We start from the raw sequence: 22,280 nt of genomic DNA on the forward strand, positions 1-22,280 counted from the left end.
TGGAAAAAACCGAGTCAACCTTAGTATTTAAAAGTAATACAGCACTTTGTGTTCCACAAGGCCACTAAGGAGTATTATTAAAATAGCAGGACTGCCTTTTAAACATCTGCTCAGACACCACCTGAAATTTTGCTGACCGACTTTTCTGACTCATTTCCCAGACTCGCAGCTGCCCTGGCGAGTCCGCACGTCCCGAGAGGACCCAAACCCCTGCGCTCCCATCGGAATTTAAACCCCAGCCTCCGCTTTTCAGGGGTTTGGGCAGGCGAAAGGGTCCCGGCTTTCTGGACAGAACCCGTTTAGGGCGGGGAGCGCTCCTCACCCCAAATCCCGGCGCTTTTCCCCCAAAACCCCGCTCCGCTCCCCTCGCCCCCGCCCCGAACCTGCTCGGGGGGAGCGGAGGAGCCTCTCCGCGGGCGGGGCGTGCGCATGCGCGGAGAGGGGCGGCGCGCGCGCGCAGGCAGCGGGGCCATGGCCGCCCGTCCGCGGGGCCGCGGGGAGTCGGCGGCGCCCTGAGGCGGCGCGGCGCGGCCATGGTGCCTCGAGGAGCCGCTCTGCCGCCGGGCACCGAACAGCCGCCGCCGTCGGTGTGAGAAGCGCGGAGCCACCGCCGCGCCACCGGGGAGCAGGACCGAGAGGAGGAGGAAGAGCAGGAGGAGGAGGCGGCGGCGGCGACCCCGCGGGTTCAGGTGATTCCCGCACGCGCCGCCTCAGGCGCGCGCGCGCGCGCCCCCGCGGCGCCCCCCGCCCGCCATTCCCGCGCCCCCTCCGCGCCCCCACTTCTCCCGCGCGTGTCCGCGCCGGTGCCGGGGCTCCCTCCCCGGCCTTCCCTGCGCGCAGCCCCCCTCCCGCTCCTCCCCGCCCTCCGCCCCCCTTCCCCTCCCCGCTCCCCTCCTCCGCCGGCGCCGGGAGCCGCCGGGGTTACTGGAGTTCAGCGGGGCCGGGCAGGATGCGCGGGGCTGCTCGCGGCGCCGGCGGTGAGCGCGGGAGTTGCGCCGGGCGGGGAAGGAGTGTCCTGTCGGGGAGTGGGGTAAGGGGGCCGCGGTTCGCATCCCCGTGCTGGAGGCGGGGGTGAGTGCGGGCTCCCGCAGCCCTGACACAGCTTGGGCGGAGGGCTGGGTGCTGCCCGCCCTGCCTGGGCTCGGGCCGTGCCCGCAGCCGGCTGAGCATCCCCCGGGCCGGCTGAGACACGGAGCGGAGCCGGGCACCTCTCCTGGAGACGGGCCCTGGAGCATATGGTCATGCTTATGTAAGGAGCAGCCTGCCCGTGGCGTGGAGAACAGGGCTCTTTGCGTCTTCCCTACTTATGTCATGTCAGTCGGTTTTGTGAGACCTTCTGTAGCCTTATAAAATAAGGTTTGTGATGAGAATTTTCATTTTTCTTCTGTGCCCGGGAGTAGTTCTGTGTACCAAGAATACTTGTGACAGATGGAGCTCTTAGAGGGATGCTTACTTCTGGTTGTGCTGCCTTTTTGGGGGTGTGTGTGGGACCCGGTGCATAAATAATGTAATAGGGGGAATAAAGTGGAAAAAAAAGTGAATTTTTTGTGTGTGTGATGCCGCAAGTATCAGCAAATGAAGGAGAATGTTAGAAGCTATGGGTGAAATATACCAAAGAAATGTGAGGTTTGTGTAATATGACTCATAAATATTAGCCATTTGTGATCTCATTCAGAATACTTTTCTTTTGAAATCTGTAGGTGTTGCGGTATTCATTTCTTATGCAGCTTTTAGTACACGAGTTTCTGTTAACTTGTGTTTCAGACTTGGATACTTTCACATATATTTCAGTTAGGGTTTGTCTGTGCTTGTAGTGTGTCTGTAGAGATAAAACTTGGGAGGAGAAGAAGGAAATAATTCTTTTTGTGGGGTAAATGAAGATAGATTTAAAAATGGAAAAAATACTTTGGTTAGGTGGGCGCTCTAAGCTACTGCACCCCATGACTTCGGTTTTTCTGTAAGCTTGGCCTTTTTTTGCTGGTTATCTTAGATGGGAGGGGGCCTGTGCATGAGAAACTGTATCTTTTTTTGTTTCTGGTTAGCTTTAGTAACTAGTAATCAGCTCTGGTTTTCGAGTATATCACTCAAGTGTTTAATTAATTGCTGAACTCATTAGCCTTAGGAAATGGTTGTTTTTGCCACCACCATTACACAGAAGGTTCATCAGCAATCTTACAGAGCAATATAAAACTGCTGCTCATCCAGAACAAGAATTCGCTTTGTTTACATCAGCCTTGAGGAGCTGCTGATGTTAGAGCCACTTGATTCTGACCGAGACATGAACTGAGCCGGTTCCTTGGAAGAAATGCTGGGGAATTCCTTCCTTTGGGAGAGAGGATGGGCAGAGATCGGTATCTCGGCCCGGTTCGGCAGCCGGAGCCTCTGGTGCAGAGGCAGAAAGGAGCATCGTGCCCGTGAGCTCTGAGCCATGGGTGTGTCCCGGAAAACTCCGTGAGCTGCTTGGTGGTTGGTGTTGGGCTCGCACAAACCTTCTCCGAGCTGCTTGCTAAACTTGGGTCGGTTTCCTCCTCTTCAAACAGTGCAGATGGCTCCTCTTCCCCTCCTCGGGAACCCATGTGGTGCTTTACTCTTCCGAATCCATTTTTAGCTCAAATACACCTGGCAGTGTTTGCTGTGGTTAGAGTGGACAGTTCACCATCGCTTTGCTTTTTAAGTGTGCATTCGAGGCCAGTCCTTCATTGTGATTCAGGCATCTGTACCTGTTTCCCTGCCCTTCCAGCATCTCTCATTTCAGTGGCCCTGCTGCTCTGTAATTAGCAGCATTCTTGGGAGGAGCACTCACAAGTGGCCACTTCATCTCGAGGAGCTTTTCTGGAAGAATTCTTTGGTTGCGTATCTTGAGTTTGAGCGTGTTTTAAAGGGAACTTTGCTGGGTATTTCCACTGTGTGTTTGATATTTCTGTCAGGCGAGTCTGGTGCTGCAGGAAGCTGAACTGCCTGTTTCACAGGCCTCGAAGCTTTATTTACATGATTCCGAAAACAGATAAGGCAGCAGCAGCAATGGAAACTTTATCAGTGCTGACCTAGAGAAATCTTGAAAGTCTTATTTTCTATTTTAACTTCTTCCCAGTCTGGTAGCTAGTTATTGTCATTGCAGGTTCTAAACATAGGCTGTGTCTGAAATGGCTAAAAACTGCCTGAGCAACTGTGGAGGATGAAATATTTTTCATCCCATCGTGTGGCTTCATCCTGGTAACACGTTTGGGTTGCAGGGTTTTTGTGAGCTTTGCCTGTGGCTGGTGTTCCTGGGATCCAGCTCTCTGGGGTGGGATGTCACTGCATCATCTCGGGCTCTCATTAATGCTCCCTGTGCAGCTCCTCTGGGTATTCTCTCCTCTGCAGAGGCGCTTTGGGATTGCTGCCCAGATTTTCTCAGAATGTGCTGATACAAATGTGGTTAGGCAGGCTTGTAGGTGTGGGCTTGCAAACACGGGCTGTGATGGCAAAAAAAACTGCTGAATAACTGGTTAATAAACCAAACCTTGAACTGGTGAGAAGCCGGGGAACCAGAAAGGACCTTGGAGCATTTTGGTTTGTTGAGTCGACCTAGATTTTCTTCTGAAGATTTTAATTAAAGATATTATTAATTATATTTTAATTTTAATGAATTAGCTTGCTGTCTTTCAGGCACCCAGCTAAGCTGTGATCTCAAAACCACGCAGCCCCTCTTAGTGTGACTGGATTTGAACTGATCATGTGCAGGCAGGGTGTGGATCCCAGAGGAATGCACAGAAGGAAGGATTTTGCTGCATACCTGGTGGATTTGTTAACCTTTGTTAACACATGTTAGTCCCCGAGTTCAGTTCCTTTGTCTTACCTGCTCATTATGAAAAATAAAAGCCACAGGATGTTTTACAGGCTACCAATAAATAATATAATGCCAATAAATAATATAATGCACTTGCTATATAATTGAGAGTGGGCTGAAACTGTTAATAGTCTATATAAATGTACTTGAGAAATAAATCTTTAAGGAAAACTTAATCTTCACAGCTCTGTGATATGTATCTTCATTTCGTAGATTGCTTTTCTTTCCCCTCATATAAAATATGCTAGAATTAATGAAAGTTGGAAATGTAGATTATTTTTCTATTCTTTGCAATTAACCTTCCGTAGTTGCTTTTGTTCATTTTTAATATGCCTGTAGTGTGAATTCATGTTCACTGAAGTCCCTGTGAACAGAGAAGAGTTTGACCTAATTTATTTTGCAGTAACATTTGCTTTTGCAAAACACGTGCTGAATTTGTTTGGAATGGTTAACCTCAGCTGTGCCACAGTTCACAACTGAATGAGTCTTGGATGAGTAGGAATGTAGGAATTACTGTGTTTTCCAGGTAGAAATGCCAGTTCTTCAGACACACCACTGCAGCATGTTCAGCAATCCATATTGTTAGACCAGATGGGGGAAAAAAAGGGAAAAAAATAAGGAGAAAGAGAAAATAAGGAGAAAAAAAAAATGTTGTTTGTTCTTGTTAACTGCTTACACAGCAAGATCAAGCTGTCTGTTTGCTGACTGACTCTCTAAACCTTTAAATGGAAGGCTGAATAGTCTCTGGTTGTTATTTGGAATTGCTGAACACCTGCAGGGATCCAGGGTGAGCATTACTGGGAGCAGTGACTGGGTGCCAGTGCCGGGGTTGCTGTGCACGTCTGCAGTGTTCCAGGGCTTTGTTCCTGCTCCTGGATCTCGCTGGATCCGTCCTCCTCAGCAGAAACCTTTGATTGCTGTCCTTGTTAGCCAGTTTCACTTGTACGGGAGCAAGGCAGCCTTTCCCTCTCCTTGGCACTGTCTGCGAGGGAGAGAGCCCTTCTGATGGATTGGTGACTCACGTACTCTCAGTTCTAGGTTTGTTTTTGTTTCTCTACAGAATCACACAGGGAGAGTCTTTTCTAATTGCATATTTGATAAACCTTTTAGTCCTGTTCCTTCCCTTTGCTTCCCTTTGTTATCTCCCTCCCAAACTGATGATGGAAGGATCTGAATCTTTGAAGAATGGGATTCTTCTGTAATTCAAATTCTTTTTGCACCTCAGACCAGGACAGGTGTAAAGAAGGGAGTGAGTGGGTAGAATCCAGCTGATGGGTCTAATTTTGGTTGTTGGACTGTGACACTGAACTTTTCTACAGCTACAGATTGGAGTTGTGTCTTTTGTATTTTGTTTGGGTTTATTTTTTAAATATTTTTTCCTTTTCAAAGCCTGTCTAGCCAAGTTTACCTCAAAGGAAAACAAAAGGTTTTCCTGGTGATATTTTTAGTTTCAGAATCTATTACTGAAAAATACTCTAACTAAACTACAGACCAGAATCTGCTTGTTAACGGATGTATGCAGAGTAACTGGAGTTTCATGGATGTGAGAAACAGAAGGTGAAATTCTCTCTTTTGGATTTTAGTCAATCTTGCCAAGTATTTTAGGTTGTGATGCTGTAGCAGAATAAGCATCTTGTTCACAGATGAGAGGTTAATGTTGCAGGATCAAGTCTGGTTTTGAGGTTCTGATTTGACTGGAATTACTTTCTGTGGTGATTATTGGTGGCAATAGGCTTGGAATAACTTACATTTACAGGTATTCCAGTTTCTTTCTGTAACTATTTAGGAACTTCATGATTAATGCTTTCCTAAATGTACAAACTTTTCTTTGTTGATGTAATTTTGTACCTGTTTGGATAAATGAGTGCGGATTTTTGCTGCCCCTTGCGCTGCTTTACCAGGGCATATTTTCTGCCTGTGATGTGATGGATTTATATTTATGTTGTTGCAGAAGCAACAGTTACACTGGTTTAAGTGGCAGAATTCACAGCTTCAGCTGAAATGGCAAAATTTTGTTGTGATAAAACTTCAGAAAAAAAATTCTGTGAAAAGGAAAATGTGTGTTATCTTTGAGAGGGTATGTGCCGTGTGATCACACTCAAGATGGTCTGTTCTGCTGAGGGAATGAGCTGGGACAAAATTGAAGGAGTTTTTTCCCCTTTTTCTTTTAATTGATTTTTGCCAATTCTACTGTTTTCTTTAAGGATAACCAGGAATATGCTATTGAAAAAATGGGTGTGCCAGGGGAGGGAGGGATTTTTGAAATATAATTGTTATAAACCAAAAATGAACACTCCATGTTCCTTGAACAATCAGTTATAAAGGGATTTTTTTTAAAAGGTTGTTTTGGCCAAATAGCACAGATTAAGATCTGAAATCTGAAGTTCTCAGTCTTGGCTTTTGCTGGAATTGAGTTAATTTTGGTAACTGCTGCAGTGCTGTATTTTGGATTTAGTACAAGAATAACGTTGATGGCACACCAGTGGTTTATTTGGTGCCAGCAGTGCTTGCTCTAAATCAAGGACTGTTCAGTTTCCTGTGCTCTGACAGTGAGCAGGTGCACAAGGAGCTGGGGGAACTGGGCAAAGGGAAATTCCACAGCACAGAACCTCATGGCCAGAGTACGGACAGGGGGGAACTGGCTGGGAGACACCGACTGCTGCTCAGGGACTGGGTGGGCACTGGTCAGTGTGTGGTGAGCAACTGCATTGTGGCACTGGTTTCTCTTGGGTTTTAGTTCTCTCTTTTTCTGTTCTTTTTTTGGTAATTATCTGCCATTCACCACAGTTACTATCATTGTCACTGTTCTGTCATTATTTTATTTATTGAAGTGTTCTTATTTCAACCCAAGGTTTTTGCCCTTTTTTTCCACATCTTCTCTCCATCCCACTGGAAGGGGTCATGGTGATCAAGTGGCTGTGTGATATTAATTCCCAGCAGGAGTTAAACCATGGCAGTCTTCCTGAGATTGCTCCTTTTCTTACTCTAATTTGGAACAGGGAGATGTTTGAAATCATGGGAAAAAATTTTGAAACACAAACAAGTGGCTCCCCGGTCCATGTTTTGGCTTTGTACAACAAGTGACCTATTTTTTTTTTTTTCCCTAACGTCTGAACATCCAGCAACTCCTGTCATCATCATTTATCTAAAGGTTTTAGGGGTTTAATGTTGTGGTTGTTTTTTTGTTTGTCTTTACACCAATCAAAATAATGTATTGTGAGAGCTCTTTACAATATAATGAGCTTAGAGCAATGGACTTTGCTTGTCTCTATTTCGTTCTGTTAGAACTTGGCAGCCATTACAACTGAGCCTTTATTTAACACATCCGCATTTCTAGTGGAGTTAATTTTAAAGGGTTTCTTCTTAGTATTGGGGTTTTTTTGTCACTCAGGGACAGAAGATGCTGTGCAGTTGCAGTGGCTGCTCCTCAGCACTTCCGTTGCGACATGATGTGGTTTTCAAAGTTTGTGTTGCTTTTGTTTTAGCAGCATTTGAAATTGAATTATTCTCTTAGATAATCTAAATGCTGCCCTTTTTCATTTGCTGTATCTCAAGTATGAGTGCATGAGGCAGAATTTTTCAGCTTAATTTGGATGTGCTGATCCTCAAGTTAACTTTCAGTATGAAGTTGTCTATGTAATTCTCTTTCTGGAGTAATTAAGGAAAGTGAAAGCTCAAGTGAAAGTTACCTTCTTGTCATGCATGTCTGGTTGTTGTTGATGACTGAAAAAGGTTTGACAGTTTTGAGAATGTAATTTGATATCAGCCACTTGTTGTCACTTTACGTGGATATTTTTATGACAGAATGAAAACCTGTCAGTCCCTGCTCATCCCTCCCCTCATCCTGATCTGCGTGGAAAAGGAACCTAGTAAAAAATGGGGAGGGAGCGTAATTTCTGAGTTTTGTTTAAATTTATGAACTTAACAAACCCATAGATTTTTGTGAATTCTGGGACATTTAAAATATTTTGATGTGAATTACATAAACTTGTAATTTTTTGTAACTCCCTGTATCCAACTTTGTAACTCCCAACTTCTGTTTGTACAATACCATCCCTTTAAACTCAGTCTTTTATTCACACAAAATGTTGAATGCTCTGATTCTGTAGTAGCTGCTTGGGTGGTAGTTTTGTAAATAATCTAAATATTTGTAATCTTCTGGCTGACCTTTTAATTTGTGTTGGGCAGCTCTGTGAAATGCTGGTGTTGTGTGGGGTGCCCGATGTGGTTGGGAGGCACTTCCTGCATGAGGGGAAGGATGTGCTCCTCTTGGGGTTTGTAGAGCTCTGTAAAAAGTGCCAGCATTTACATAACTTGAAAAATCAGACTCTGGGCTAGACAATGGCAGGCAGCAGCCCTGCAACCTGTGGTTTATTGAGCCACATCTCAGTTTTGATCTGTCCTGACTTCTTGAGCTGAATTAATTTTATGTCATCATGGCTTGAGAGGTGTGACATGAACAGTTTGCAGTGTCATCCAGGCCGTGGCAACACAAATAAAACCTCACACGAGGTTTGTGTGTAAGTGAGAGGTCTTGGGGTTTTTTGGTTATTTGGGCTGGTTTTTTTTTTTTTTTTCTTAATACATATTTGCATGGTTTCACTTCATGCTGGACTTCTGTGCTGGCTTGAGGTATAGAACTTGCACAGCTGCAAAAACTTTTATAACTTAGACAGGGACAATATGAATTAAGTCCTGTAAAACTTTATTTAAAAGTGTAGTTCAAGTGCAGGTTTTGCATATCTTTGCTCAGGCAGTTCTTTCCAGTTGTCCCCCTAATAATTGGTATTGGGAGCCCTTTCTTAAGTCTGACCTCATGGGGGGCTGATTGTGCTGCAGATGATTTTACTTTGAGTGGCTTCTTGTGGATAAAAACTTGCTGGATCATCTCCATCTTCAACTGCACTTCCCTAATGCAGCCTGGGGTGAATCATGTCTAAGGGATGGGCAGGTAAATGGTAAAACCAGCACATTTCACTTAGGAGCAGCTGTCAGCTGACAGGATGTCAAACTGATCCTTTTACTCTTTAAAATTATTTTGTTGGTGACTTTTGAGATGCTGTTGTGGACCAGCTGTTTTTAAAAAAAAATGCCCTTTTATGTTGTGCATCATCCATCCGACCTGATGGTAAACTCCAAATTTAAATTACCTTCTAGTATTCAGGAGTGAGGATATGGTCATTTGTTTGTATGATTTTTTGTGAGTTACACAGAAATGAACAGAATTAGTTGCATTATTGGTCCCAATCTTCAAAACACACAGCTCTCAAATTATATAAATAGATAAATTTGTAGAAGTTAATGAAGGCTGCAAATGATTTTTTAAAGCTTTTTGGTATTTGAAAATTATTTATTGCAATTTGCATTGAGGAAGTGAATCCAAAATATTTACAGACCTGCCTTAATTGGTGATTATTTAATTTGAGAGACACAGAAATAGTGCTAAGCAAGTTGGATGTAGTGTCTGAATTTTGTTAGTGTTTGGTTTCTGAAGCACAGAGTGTTGCATTCTGATGCTGTTTATGTAGTACCTACCACACTGGGGGGTTTCACCGAGATCTCAGCTGCTAAATGAGTGTAAATAAGAGCTGTCCACACCCCCTTAGACCATTTTCATGCCATTAACTTGCCCTCCCCCCATTTTACAGTGTCACCATGGAAAAAACTGCTAGCAAATTGACCTTTATGTAGCCAAAATAGAAGCAGTCCTGTCTGGATTTGAGTTTAACTCAGTTGATTCATTCAGCCGTTTGTGGCCACACAGGAAGCCCCATTCACGGGATCACAAAGCCTAATGGCTGTTTGTACAGTGGGATTGATCTGATTACTCTTCTCTCTCTTGTGCTATTTACAGTCTGCTGCCAATTCACAGAAAGGGAAGAGAATGGCTGCAAAGGAGAAGTTGGAGGCAGTGTTAAACGTGGCCCTAAGGGTCCCCAGCATCATGCTGTTGGATGTCTTGTACAGATGGGATGTCAGCTCATTCTTCCAGCAGATCCAAAGAAGTAGCCTGCACAACAACCCTCTCTTCCAGTACAAGTACTTGGCCCTTAATATGCATTATGTGGGTAAGTATAGATCTATCCAAGAGAAAATAGTACTCTACTAAATACCTTTTGGCTTGCTACAAGAATTTTAAGAATTTAGTAATAGCATGTTAATATATTGATTACAGAGAATAACATGACAATGCATTCATTACAGTCCTGCCTAAGGGACAGTTTATGTTAGCAGCAAAGAAATCCTGCCCAGGGTTTTTACTGATTGTTGTTATTTAGCCTTTACAAGTAAACCTGGTGTTTGGAAACACAATTGGTGTCCTGAAAGAAGAGCACAGGGGCTTTGGCTGGGGTCTGACTGATGAGGAAGCTGCTGTGAAATGCTGTGCAGACAAGAGGTATAAAAACATTAAAGAAGAGGGCAGAGAAAAGGTGGCCTGGTTTGGACTGATCACAGCACTAGAATTTAGTTTTCTCTGCTGCACCATTTTGGCGCTTCAGTTTACACCCTTATGAACCATCTCTGTGCTGTGAGTGGATCCAAGCAGGTAACCAGCCCTTGTGTTGCAGATAAATGGACAAAATTACTGACTCAGGCAGCTGAGGTGTGAACCTTGGCCTGCAAGTCCAGCTCTGGAATGCCAGATGTCTGTTTTTGGGAGATGAAAGGATTGGTGTGCTGGGACCTGCTCTCCAGGTGAGAGTGTGATTCATCTGCACATGGGGTGAATTAGGGACTGGATTTGGGCAGCTGAGGTTGATCTCTGGCAAGCATCTGCCTGAGCACTGCCTGCCTTGGAGAGAAAGGGCTGGCATACAATTTAACCACTCTGGAGTGTTTCGTCCTTGTAGATGGGTTTGGAAGATAAAGATGCACTGCAGTCAGCTGAAGGAAACACACTTTGCTTAAGCAGTTAGGAAACTGTGGGCTTTTGAAGGAGCATGTCCTGACTTTAATCCTGACTGTAAGTGGTGGCATGAGGCGTCCCTTTTTTTGTGATGCCTGTTGTCTGGAAACCATTTACTGCACTAAAAGTGTGTGCAGCTTTCTTTGTTATGGCTCCACTGTCCTCATGCTGGGGTGACAGTGTACTTACAGTACAAAACATTGGTGTCACAGTTCCCTTTTCCTCTGTCTGTGGGAGAGGACAGCTCTGTTTGGAGCTGGTGAATGTGACACAGGACTGTGGTGGCCTGTACCTACATACAGCTGGCTTTCTCCTGCATTTGTGTGCACACACAAAGCTTTTAGGGAATCACTGTATCAGATCAGCTTCTAATGCAGAATTAAAAGCTGTGCAGTAGGTTTTCAAGATGGCAGTGGGTAATTTCCAGCTCTGACAAAACCCCTCTTAATAGGCATTTAATAATTTTTCCTTGTTAAAGTATGTTGAGATACACCAATAAAAAACACTACAGAGAGGATGAGTATTGTTACCGAAGAATTTCCCATCTGGTTGCTATTTTTGTACCAAACCAGGGAAATCTGACTTTTTGCTCCTTCTACAAGGGGTACTTTTGTTCTGGTGAACAATCACTCAGCAGTTCTATTACTTCTTGCTTTTATGACATTGAGTGTATGCACTTCTATTTCTCTAGCTGGTGATTGCTGAGCAAGAAGAACTTCTAAATTGTCAAACAAGCTGCTTGTTTTAAAAGATTTTCAGACAATTTTTAGTGACAAAACTTTTCACATAAAGTTGCTGTGTTTCATTTCCTTGGTTGTTGGGGATTTAAGCTGTGTCAGGGTGAAGCTGGGCTAAATCAATTTACATGCCTCCATGGCATTTTATATAGATTGAGTTGCACTGCTTTAGAGTATAACATTAATTAAGATGATGTATCAAAATATATAAATTGGATTTGTAGGGAAAACAAAGTACTTTCCCACCAGTTTGGAGAACTGAGCTTCTTTGAAGATACATTTGAGGGAATTAACTGCCAGCATAGAATTTAAACAACAATTCACCGTGGATGTGTTTCAACATACTAATCTGCTTTATTTAGGAAAAAGAAAAATCCTCTGTTCATATTTTCAGTTAGGAAACACTATCAGCAAATGCAGTGGCAGCTTTGCAATATCAAACAATCACTGAATTTCTTCTACAAGCCAGTATCTTGTAGTGCTATATATAGTGCTATGTAAGTGCCTCCAGCAGCTGAGGAAATTGGGTGCATCTATCTCAGGGAGATGCTCAAGGAACAATTTGATTGGAGAGCCCTAAAAATTAATAAACTCTTCCAATCTTTATATAGTGAACCTTTTCCTGGAACTAAGGAGACAGAATTGGAAATTTGTTCAGAACTGGGGGTTACCAGGAGTGTCTTTTCTATTTAAATGTAACAAGTGAAATGATGTGTGCTCCCGTGTGATTCCCATTCCAGTTAACAGTACTGTGAGTATAATAAAAGCTTCTGAAATGTACTTTGTTCTTTTAAACAACTTTTCCTTTTCATATCTTTCCATAAAACAGCTCTTATCTGCTTGAGCAAAGGAAAATACTCAGTCCTGATAACCACTCAACCACAAGTTCACCTGCATGAAATTCAACTAAATATGCACAGAGCAGTGCAAACAACAGAGATAAATTTCTGGTTAGAATTGGTGAAACCTCTGTGTAGGGTAGATTAGCACTTGCTGCCAGACTTCTCAATTTTCTGCTGCACTGTAGAGCAGCTGTGAGAAAACAGACACTTCTTTTTGTGTTCTTTTGGTGGAGAAGGTGGAAAAAAGTTGAAACCACTTAATTTCCTCCTGTGAAGAAGGGCAAAGCAATGCTGTTTGTGCCAAGTGGTAAATACTCTGAGCTAGATGGAAAGAGTCATGAGCTTAACCTATAATCAGAGTCAGGCTTGGAATTTAAGTCACTGTCATGGGTGAGGCACAGAATTGCACAAAATACAGGGTTTTCTTACTCAAGAGTAAAAATAGAGCAGTTTTCTATCTTAAACTGTATTCTTTGTTATTACAAAAAATAAAAAGAAATTCTCAGGAAAAAAAAAAGGTGTTTGAATATTTGGAATAGGTGGGAGATGTGTCATCTTTCACAAGCCTGTTTGTAATGACAGTTTCTTGAACTGCATGGTTAATACTTTAATCTCTTGGTCACATCACTTGCTAGGTGCAAGCTGCTTGTTATGAGTGCTGCTTTTATGAGGGGGGGCTTGAGGGAGGAGAAACCTGCTGGACTTCCTGCCCTTTGTGCTGATTGCACCCTTGGTCTGCCCACTTCTCTTTAAGCTCTTGTGCTTTACGTAGATCTTCTATTTAGATTTCTTTTTTTTGTGTTGCCTTTTTAGGGGAAAGATACTCTACTCTGGTACAAACACTGTGAGAAGTGTCAAGGGAAGCTTCAGTGTGAGAAGAAATGAGTTGGTTCAGTACAGAAACAAATTTCCTAAAATTGCAAGAGAGCATGTAGGACTTAAATGTGTAAATACAATTAATGCATACAAAGATGAGGTCCTGCTTAGAATCAGCATCTGGCTTTGCTGCCTCATCTCTTCTGTCTTTCTCCTGCCAGCAGCACTTAGATAAATGGCTAGTAGAACTATTTTCTGAGTGTTACTATTTAATTTTAAACTATAGCTATTTTTAATCAAGTGCAATTTGATGACATGGACTTGGTTTTTATTTCTTAAAATAATCACTTGTTACATCTTCTCATTCTCTTCTTGGATAAAACGCAGTGTGTGCTGCAGTTGGTAGGGCACAGGAGGAGGTAGAGAGTGTGCCATGCTCAAAATTCAGCACAGCCTTCTTTATTTTCTGACTCAGGACTGAAGATTCCTTTACTGCTCCCTGAACGTTGTAGGTTTTTCCTAAGGAGCTTTTTCAGCATATGGGTATTTTCAGGTAGCTTTTTTGTATAAATCTGATTTCTCTTTTTTGGAAACCCACATTGCTACTGGTTTTTTTTGTTTTTTTTTAAGGAGCCACTAGCAGCCTTTTTGAAAGGAAGTGCTTAAAATTTTTGGTTCTGAATACCAGTCTCATGACAGCATTGCAGCTTCTCTTAGTGATTTATAAAGAGTCTCCTAATCATATGGCAGAACTAGAATCAAAAGTCCATTTTATTTGTTCAGACAATACTGCAAATCTCTGTAAAGAACTCAATTTCTTGGATTATTTATACTTAAAGTGCCCAATCTGTTATGCATTTAAAAATTGAAGAAACAGCTGTTGATGGCAGTACCCCAGTAATGAATAAATTGTTTTGTTGGCATTATTTTCACTGAGATGTGCAGATGTTGATAACAGGATTTCTGATCTCTGTTTATAGTTGTTCTGAGCCATGACTGAGTAAATGCCAATTTCCATATGTGCAGCTATGTTTGTATGTGTGCTTTCTCAGTTTTGAACTAATTTTCTGGCATTTTCTGGAGGACAGGTATATAAAAGTATATATTTTAAAAATTATCCTCTCTTGCAATGGATGATTTAGACATTGACAATTTATGAAACCTCTGTGTAAATTGCAGTGTAACCAGTCTGGTGGTTGGTTATCCTGAGAATTAAAAATAAATGTGCCAGTTGTTTCTGTAGTGCTTCTACCATCTCAAAAGCAGGCTTTCAGAGGTATGTCCTGTTCTGTTGGCACTTGCATGTAGTGGCCAGATATTTGTCTGAACAAACTGAAATGAGGACAGTCAAGGATTAGGCTGAAGTGCAGTGACTAACTCAGAGAGCACTGATCCCTCTGAGGCAGGAGAGCTGCCTGTTGGGATGGAGCCTGAGGCTCAGGACTTGCTGCTTCCCAGCAAGTTGCTTTGCAAATCATGGACCCTTTACCCTCACAGGATATGGGAAAATGGAAAAGTTGGGCCCCCTGAATTGATTTCCTGGTAGAATCCAAGCAAGTGTGCTCCTGCTTTCTGGCACTCTAAGACTTGGTGTGGCCTTATTAAGAAATGTTACGAACTCTTTGATGTGCAAAGTTCTCACTTTTAGACTAAATGTGCAGGAAACTGTGAGTGATGATATGAAATGGACACAAGGGATCTGTAATCATGCAAATGAGCCCTAAAGTGCTTCATAAAGAGGATGAGTTGTGACTTTGATCATGTTCCAGAAGCCTCCATTGTGTGCAGTCAATAAACCTCAGACACCTGAGTCGGCAGAGGTAATTCTGGTGAGAGGAGCTGGGAACACCTTGGTGGTGCATAAATGGAGAGAGATTGCTGAAAGGCAGTCTGAGCTGCTGCTCACTGAACAATGAGCACTGCACAGCCAGAGGTTTCCACTGAGCTGAATCAACAGGTTGTAAATGAGGTCATGAACTGGTTAATGCACCAATGCTCTTGTCTAGCAGTGCTTAACTTTGCTTTTCTGCTTAGGATGATTTTCACAGTTTATTTTCTCCAGTGGAGCCTAAATCTGTACCATCTTGCATGAGAGGCAGTAGAAGTTCTCTGCTTCCTTGTGCTCCTGAATAGGAACTGAGTGGGGATTTGTGTATTTTTAAGGTGGGCCGATTTTGTCTGCTGTAATGCTCCTTACAGCTGGAGGCATAAAGGTGCAGGTTTCCTTCTTGGTGTTGTGGCACTACAGCAGTCTGACTATTCAGGAAAGATCATTCTGTCTTTTCTTTATCTTTTCTGTTTGTATATTGTTTTTAATGTGTTTTAGAACAATTCCTTTACTGGGGCAGGGGTTGGGCTTCCCTGAGCCTGCTGCTTGCTTTACCCAGAAATGTTCATGGTGAGTCAAAAGGGACAATGCACCAAGTCCCAAGAGCAAAAATAGCACAGCCCAAAGCAAAGGAGGGGAGTGCTCACTGCTGACACAGAGCTCAAAAGCTGCATTTGGATGGAAGTGAGTGTTAGTTATTGTTAACCCCTGCTCAGAGGTTACCCAGTGAGATGGCTGTTTCTCAAACTCTAAGTCCTTGTGTGTGGGGACTCTTTCCAAAGGGATATATGTTCTCATATATGTGCTCAGCATCATGTTTTCTTCTGGCAGAGGAGGTGCAAATGAAAACAGAATGTAATGATTTAGATGAGAAAGCTACTGTGAGAAATTTCATTTCCTGGTCCTTTTTTTTTTTTTAAGTGGAATCTTATTTACATCATACACTAATTACTTCATTTGTCTGTATGAGAACAAAGGAAATAGAATATTATTGAAAGTGTCTGAATTTGAGCTTGTCTTCCTTTTCTTGTGCAATCAGATGGGTTGGTAAAGAATTATTTGGCTTTTTTTTTTTGGCTGAAGCTTTGTTGATAAAAATGAGGTTGGTACCACTTTGGGAATAGGGCCTCTGCAGCAAAAATGCAAATATTGCAGTATGAAGTGTGCTGAAATTCCCTCTTACCAAGTCACAAGAGGAAATTGTAAATAAGATTGAATGGGAACTACTTTAAATGTCTGTTGCTCTCCCCCTCTTCAAAGTCTAACAATGAAACCAAATGGCTGCTTCAAAGTGAGCATTTACATTCCAGCCCAAACTCCAGAGCAGTGGAGTTCATTGCAGAAGCTTCTGCAGTAACCTTGGCTGTCTCGTGGATCTGAGCATCTGTGCAGTGTGGAAGCCTGCTGCTTAGAAGGCACTGTGACAGCACTTGCTTCATCTTTTAATTTAGCCTTTTATTTTTTTTTTGCACTCCTTCATTGTGTCCTGAAGGATCCTAAATATTTTGATTAAATTCGTGATCCTGTAGAGAAGAATGAACTTCAGTGATATTTAAGCCCTTGCATCTTTGTATCACATCTTTGTTACTGCCCTCTAAAACGTGTTACTTTTACAGAAATGATCCTGCCATTGCTCAGGTACATCATCACATGGCCCAGAGCAGACTTTCTTGTGATAGAATAAGGTAAAGATGACAGAGCTTAAATACAGATACAGTAAACAGGTATTCTAAAACTATTTATAGAGTAATAGAGGAATAAAAGACTGCATAATAAACTCCATTTAGTTCTTCACCTGAAGGTGAGTCACAGGCTAGAGTGAGAAGGAAAGGTTTAGAGAGATTTGACTCGTGCTGGAATGAGAGATGGTTGTGGGTTGTTCCTCAGGGAGAATTGTCCCTCCCAGAGGAATCCAGGGATGAATGTAGCAGAGGTGAGATGTAGGAATGGCTGCAGATGGTTTGAGAGCTTGGAGCTGGCTCTTGAGGCCGTGGTGTGCTGCAAGCAGTGAAATGTCTTCATGGAGACTGCTGAGGAGTTCCTGCTCTTGTCATTTGTGTGTTTGGTGGAAGGAAGGCGGTGAACAGGAATTCCAGCAAATGCAGGTGTTTGTGAAGAAAACTGATTGTGCAGAACATAATGCAAGTTATTCTGTAAAAAACAGTTGCTAGAAGGAAACTGATGGAATGCTGTGTTTCAGGCCCCTTTAAAAAAGCTCAAAATAAAAATGATTCTGTTCTCCAGGCTGAACAGCCCCAGCTCTCCCAGCCTGTCCTCACAGGAGAGGTGCTCCAGCCCTCTGGTCAAAGTGATATTGTACAGAATTAGTTACTTGTATGACACTTGATTTTTAATAAAAGATACTACCAATTATTTCAGTGTTTTAAAAAGCACATCCTGAGACAAATGTGCAACTTGTCACACCCACTTCATGAAGATGATTGAAAAAGTATCTTTAATGTTAAATACATAAATGATATACTGGTATTTTAAAAAGGTAAGTAAATAGGCTTTGTCTGTCATTGATCCTATAATCTGTCTTATCTGAATTGATCTCTCTCTGCTTGCCATCCTGTGGGTCTGTTGTCTTTTCTTGGAGCATCTTGCAAGATTTTGAAGACCAAACTGTTGGTAGAGTTTTATAGAGGTGGCTTATTGAACGTGGCAGATACTAAGCAGCCTTGAAATACTTCTTCAGAAATACTGACTCTGAAATGAAACGTGCTGTGTTCCCCAGCTGTTTTATAGTACCTGGTTGTGCCACTGCTTAATCTAGAGTTGCATTATTAAATATATTTCAAAAGCTTAAAAAATAAATTAGCTAAAAAGACTGTGCCTGATGTTGCTGAATAAATGTATGGAACTTTAAAAGTGGCATGACTGGTGTGGCTGTGAGGGTCAGGATCTGTTCTTCTCTAGCGTTTTTTTTCTTAGCTTCAGGGGAGTTGTTGGCTGTTGCTGGGTTGTTTTCCTAAATGGATTTCAGTGCCAGGCACTTGAGCTGACCTTCAGAAGGAGCACAAGTGCACTGCAGTGATGGAGAGAGAGCTTGGAAATAAATACTTGTGAGGGCACCATGAGTGGGTTTTTGACCTGCAGCCTGTGTGGAAAGGAGGAATTTGGACATGCACCACCCACTTATGGAGTGGCCTTCAAAGTGCCGCTTTATGTGGGCCTCTGAGTGAGATGCCTGTGAAAATAAGGGTCAGGGTTCTGCTTGCTGGAGAGGCTGCTGAGCAGCCAGGCTGTGGCCTTAAAGAGTAAAGCTGCATTGGGTCATTTTCAACAGCCTCAGTAAATGCTAATGAGAGGTGCAGGAACTGCTGGGATAAAAAGCTACAAATCCCAGGCTGTGGCAGGTCCTGTCCTTGATTTATGCAACCCTGATAGCTGGAGTGGGCTTTAATATGACTAATATGGAGTAAAGCCTCTGTGTCCCCATCTCAAATTGTGAACATGCTAAGTGTTATTTTAATTTGGTGTTAGATAGCATTTTTTTTAAATATCAGCTTCTGCTTTTTGTTACAGGTTACATCTTAAGTGTTGTGCTCCTGACTTTACCAAGGCAACATCTGGTTCAGCTTTACCTGTACTTTCTGACTGCACTGCTGCTTTATGCTGGGCACCAAATTTCCAGGTAAGGATAAATGGATTAATTTTTTTAGCTTGCTTGGACATCAGAAAAATAACAGTTATTTTGTTAATATTTTCTATAAATGATTTTGTAGAGGCCTTTTTTCTATGTCAGACATCTAAATATATCTTGCTGTTCTTTATCTTTGGAAAAGTTTACAGAATTAAATATGCAGTCAAGTAGTTCTTTGAAGTTGTTGAAAAAACACCAGGAGTTTTGAGCTGCTTGTCTGGGGAGTGCAATGCCCACCAATCTAAGGAGAGACAGCACTTACCACAAGACTAAATGTGGCCTCTGATGCAGTAATCTAAGTTATTCAGTGGCTCAGCTAAAATGCTTTCAGCACTGGGGTGTTTTATACAGCAGACAGGATGTTACTTTTAGTTTCCTGGCACCTCCGGAGAGAGAGCAGATCTGGAATCCAGTAAAAGCAAAGTAGTAGTGGAATTTATTCTTAAAATGTATTACACAAATTTGAATTTACTGTGGATGCAGGTGTTTAGGATCTGAAACACAGAGCAGGAGTCTGGAGAACTCTGAGTCAAACAAGACAGAATCAACCATCTTTGTTTGGCCCCAGCTAAATGTGTTGAAAGCCAGTGTAAACTTTCCTCCTGACACAATGTTTAATTGGAACCAAAGGCATTGCCATCACATTAAAGGCTTTGCATGGGAAGTTTTGAAAATATGGATTTGAGCCTGACTTATTTTGGTGCCTGCTGATGGGAAGCATTTAAAAATGTGCTTTCAATTGATTTAATGGAAGTGATAGTTTTGTTATTTCCACATCAAAATTGTTGTTCCAGAGCATTTATTGGAATGTTTTTCTTGATAGGTTGCAGTTCAGGGGAGTGTTAATGAAGGTTTTGTGCTGATTTGACATGTTGCTGTTGTGGCTGTCAGAGCTGCAGTTAGTGATTTCCTGGAAAGGATGAGTGTACAAGACAGGAGTTATAGCCTCATGGTAGGAAGGAAAAAAGGGTTTATTTGTCATCCTCAGGGGAGTCCTGACTTGTTATCAATGGAGTTTGTGGGTGTTTCTTAGAGGGTTAAAGACTTATTTATTCGAAAAAGCAACCTAAATATTATTTAAGTGTTGAAGTAATAAATCTAGTAATAAATGCCCATCAGACAGAGGGCTTTGGTGCAGAACATTTACAGCTGGAGGTTTTTATGCCACTCCAGGTCTTGAAATTTTTTGGAAGAAAGGGAGATGTTACATATTTGATTGATACATTAAAAGATAGCACTGTGTTTGCTTCTAATACCTTGTTTGTATTTCTGTGTAGTAGGAATTCTGACTTCTGTTGCTTTGTGAGGTTTGAGACTTAATAGGCTTTATTGTAACATATTTAGTAAATACTGCTTGGGCTGTTCTGTGTGTTCCTTCTAAGCTTTCTCTACTTGGTGCTCCTGGAGCGAGTTAATGAAGACTTTAATTAAATCTTGCATCAACTAGCACAAAAAATATATTTAATTAAAAGATGTCATGGATTCAAATAGTCCAGCAGTATTCCCAAGGTATTTTGCAAGGCAAATGTGGCTGCTGACACTTCTGAGTGAGCTTTCCCATTCCCTGGGCTGGTTTGGATTGGAAGGAAGCACAATGCAAGGGGCTCTCAGCTGAAACCTTTGTGCAGTCAGGGACTCATATCTGGGGAGTGACACTTGAATTAGTCCTACAAAAGAATTTTTCAATCCCATTAGTTTTCACACTGAAAATAGTGAAATGTGACAGACATATCTGTTGGCAGAGCCATTCCTCTTATTGCCAAAGCTATCCAGTTCCAAGTTATGTTTCTATTTAGCAGCCTGATCATTACAAGACACACAGTAGTCACATGTGCAAACTGTTTTTCAGTGTTTTTTGTTAGTAATTCTGCTCAGAGCTGAAAACTTCCAGGGACTTGCTTGCATGCACTACCAGTTGGGATGCTATTTAAGACCAATGAAGAGGTCTTATATTGAGGCCAGTTTGGTTAGTGCAAATTATAGAACAAGACCAGAATCATCTGGCACTTGTGACTCTGCAGTGTCCTGGAAATTCTGAGCTGTTGAAAGACTTCAGCTTTCAGTGCTTTTTTTCCACCCCAGAAATAGCTTGCACTTCATCTGCAAGTCTGGAAATAAGATCATCTGAATTTTATAGTTAAGCTCTGACTTCAGACTTCCAGGTTTATGTGACCTTGACAAGTTATTTAATTTTTAAATGTTTTGTTTCCTTACCTGCTGAGCTGAGAATTACCTTAATGTGTAAAGATGGTTTAGGTAATGTTTGTGAATACTTGGAGCACTCCAGAAGATGCTGCATTTGTATGTAGCATGCTAACCTGGCAATTTGGGTGGAAATAACATACCATCTGTTTATGGAAAGAAGAGAGCTTTAAAAACCCAAAATCCAATTTAATGAAATCTCTTTGCCTTAGGTTTCCTGCAGCAGTCTCCAATTTCAGGAGAAATAAGTTTAATAAGTGAGAGGCACAGTAATAGGGACAGCTTGAGCTGGGTGCCTGCAGCCAGGGACCCAGAGCACACAAATCCCTGGGCCTTTGTACCCTTCCAGTCAATGCACCCATCCTGCCTCCACTCCTCATGAGCTTTGCAAACACCCCTTGGTCCAGTGGTGGGTTTTGGTCTGGGATCTTCTTTTGCCATGTTGGATTCTTTCTCTGTCTCCAGGTGAGTGTTGGCTGCTTTTATCCGGCTGGGCTGCAGCTCCTGCTGAGTTATGGCCTCCCTATCTTCCAGTTCACACTGCTCCCAGGGCTCCCTTCATGTAAATGTAACTGAGCAGGAGTTCAAGATAAGTTTGGCTTTTCTAGGTGGGAGCTTGGAGCTGGTGAGAGTTTGGAGCTTGTGGCCTAAAACCTCCAGCAGCTTCAGCTATTTCTGCTAAGCAAAGCCACTCAGACAAAAGAATACAGTTAGAAGAACACAACTGATGTACAACAGTCTTGCTTTTTTTATTAAGCACTCCTCCTCATGTGTCAGAAGGAACTCACAGTCTTTAAAGACATCCCTTAGTCTCACATACAACATTATTACAAGAAATAAGTACAATATTAGCAGAGTGAACAAGGTCACCACTGGATGGAGCATCTTAATATAGATTACATTGCTGTTGGTGACGACCCAAAAAACGTTTTCCACCATCAGTGGATGCCTCCTTCTTCATTTTTCCCTCCATTGTGCCTCCTTCTTCACTTTTTCCAAGACATGATGCATCTCTTCTGCACTGAATGGTGACTAGAATTTTTTGTCCATCATTTTGGCCACATTCCAGCAGTTGATACAGGTGATCAGATTTTAGTGGCTTCCTCACCAGTGCAGGATTCATTCTGATGGGGATAGGTAGTAAATTTTAGCTTAAGTATAATTGGACTGTAACCATTGATTGGACATAATAGGAGCTGAATAATTAAAATTACATCCTACAGTGTTTCTACAGTTAGAAGTAATTGAGTGATTATTGTCTCTGTAGTGATATTATTTACAAACATAAGATTACAAAGAGTTCTTACACAAACACATCCTTTTCCAACATAGGCAAGTACAGTTTCAGGGCTTTCTTTGGAATGTATTTCAAGTGACAGACACTTTGTTCAGTGTCAAAACAAATGTCTTGAGCTTTGATGGTTTTTCTTTCACAAATAAATCCCTGTTGTTCTCCAGCAACACTCACATCAA

General features: G+C 42.2%; 1 protein-coding gene across 2 annotated transcripts in view; it reads left to right on the plus strand.

The window, feature by feature from the left end:
* Positions 1–502: 502 nt before the first annotated feature.
* Positions 503–22,280, plus strand: part of RNF145 (ring finger protein 145) — a 44,630-nt gene continuing 22,852 nt past the window's right edge. The window contains exons 1-3 of one of the 2 annotated variants that reach the window (XM_054288108.1): positions 503–689; positions 9,684–9,897; positions 18,488–18,596. In XM_054288108.1, coding sequence (XP_054144083.1) covers positions 9,714–9,897; positions 18,488–18,596 — 293 coding nt within the window. In that variant the 5' untranslated portion in view covers positions 503–689; positions 9,684–9,713. Of the gene's footprint in view, positions 690–1,055; positions 1,357–9,683; positions 9,898–18,487; positions 18,597–22,280 lie in introns of those variants that run through there. The other variant, XM_054288109.1, reaches the window with a different exon arrangement.

The sequence above is a fragment of the Melozone crissalis genome, unplaced genomic scaffold (genome assembly GCF_028551555.1).
Source record: "Melozone crissalis strain CALT ecotype California unplaced genomic scaffold, PUWL_Pcris_2 ptg000061l_1, whole genome shotgun sequence".
Classification (NCBI taxonomy): Eukaryota; Metazoa; Chordata; class Aves; order Passeriformes; family Passerellidae; genus Melozone; species Melozone crissalis.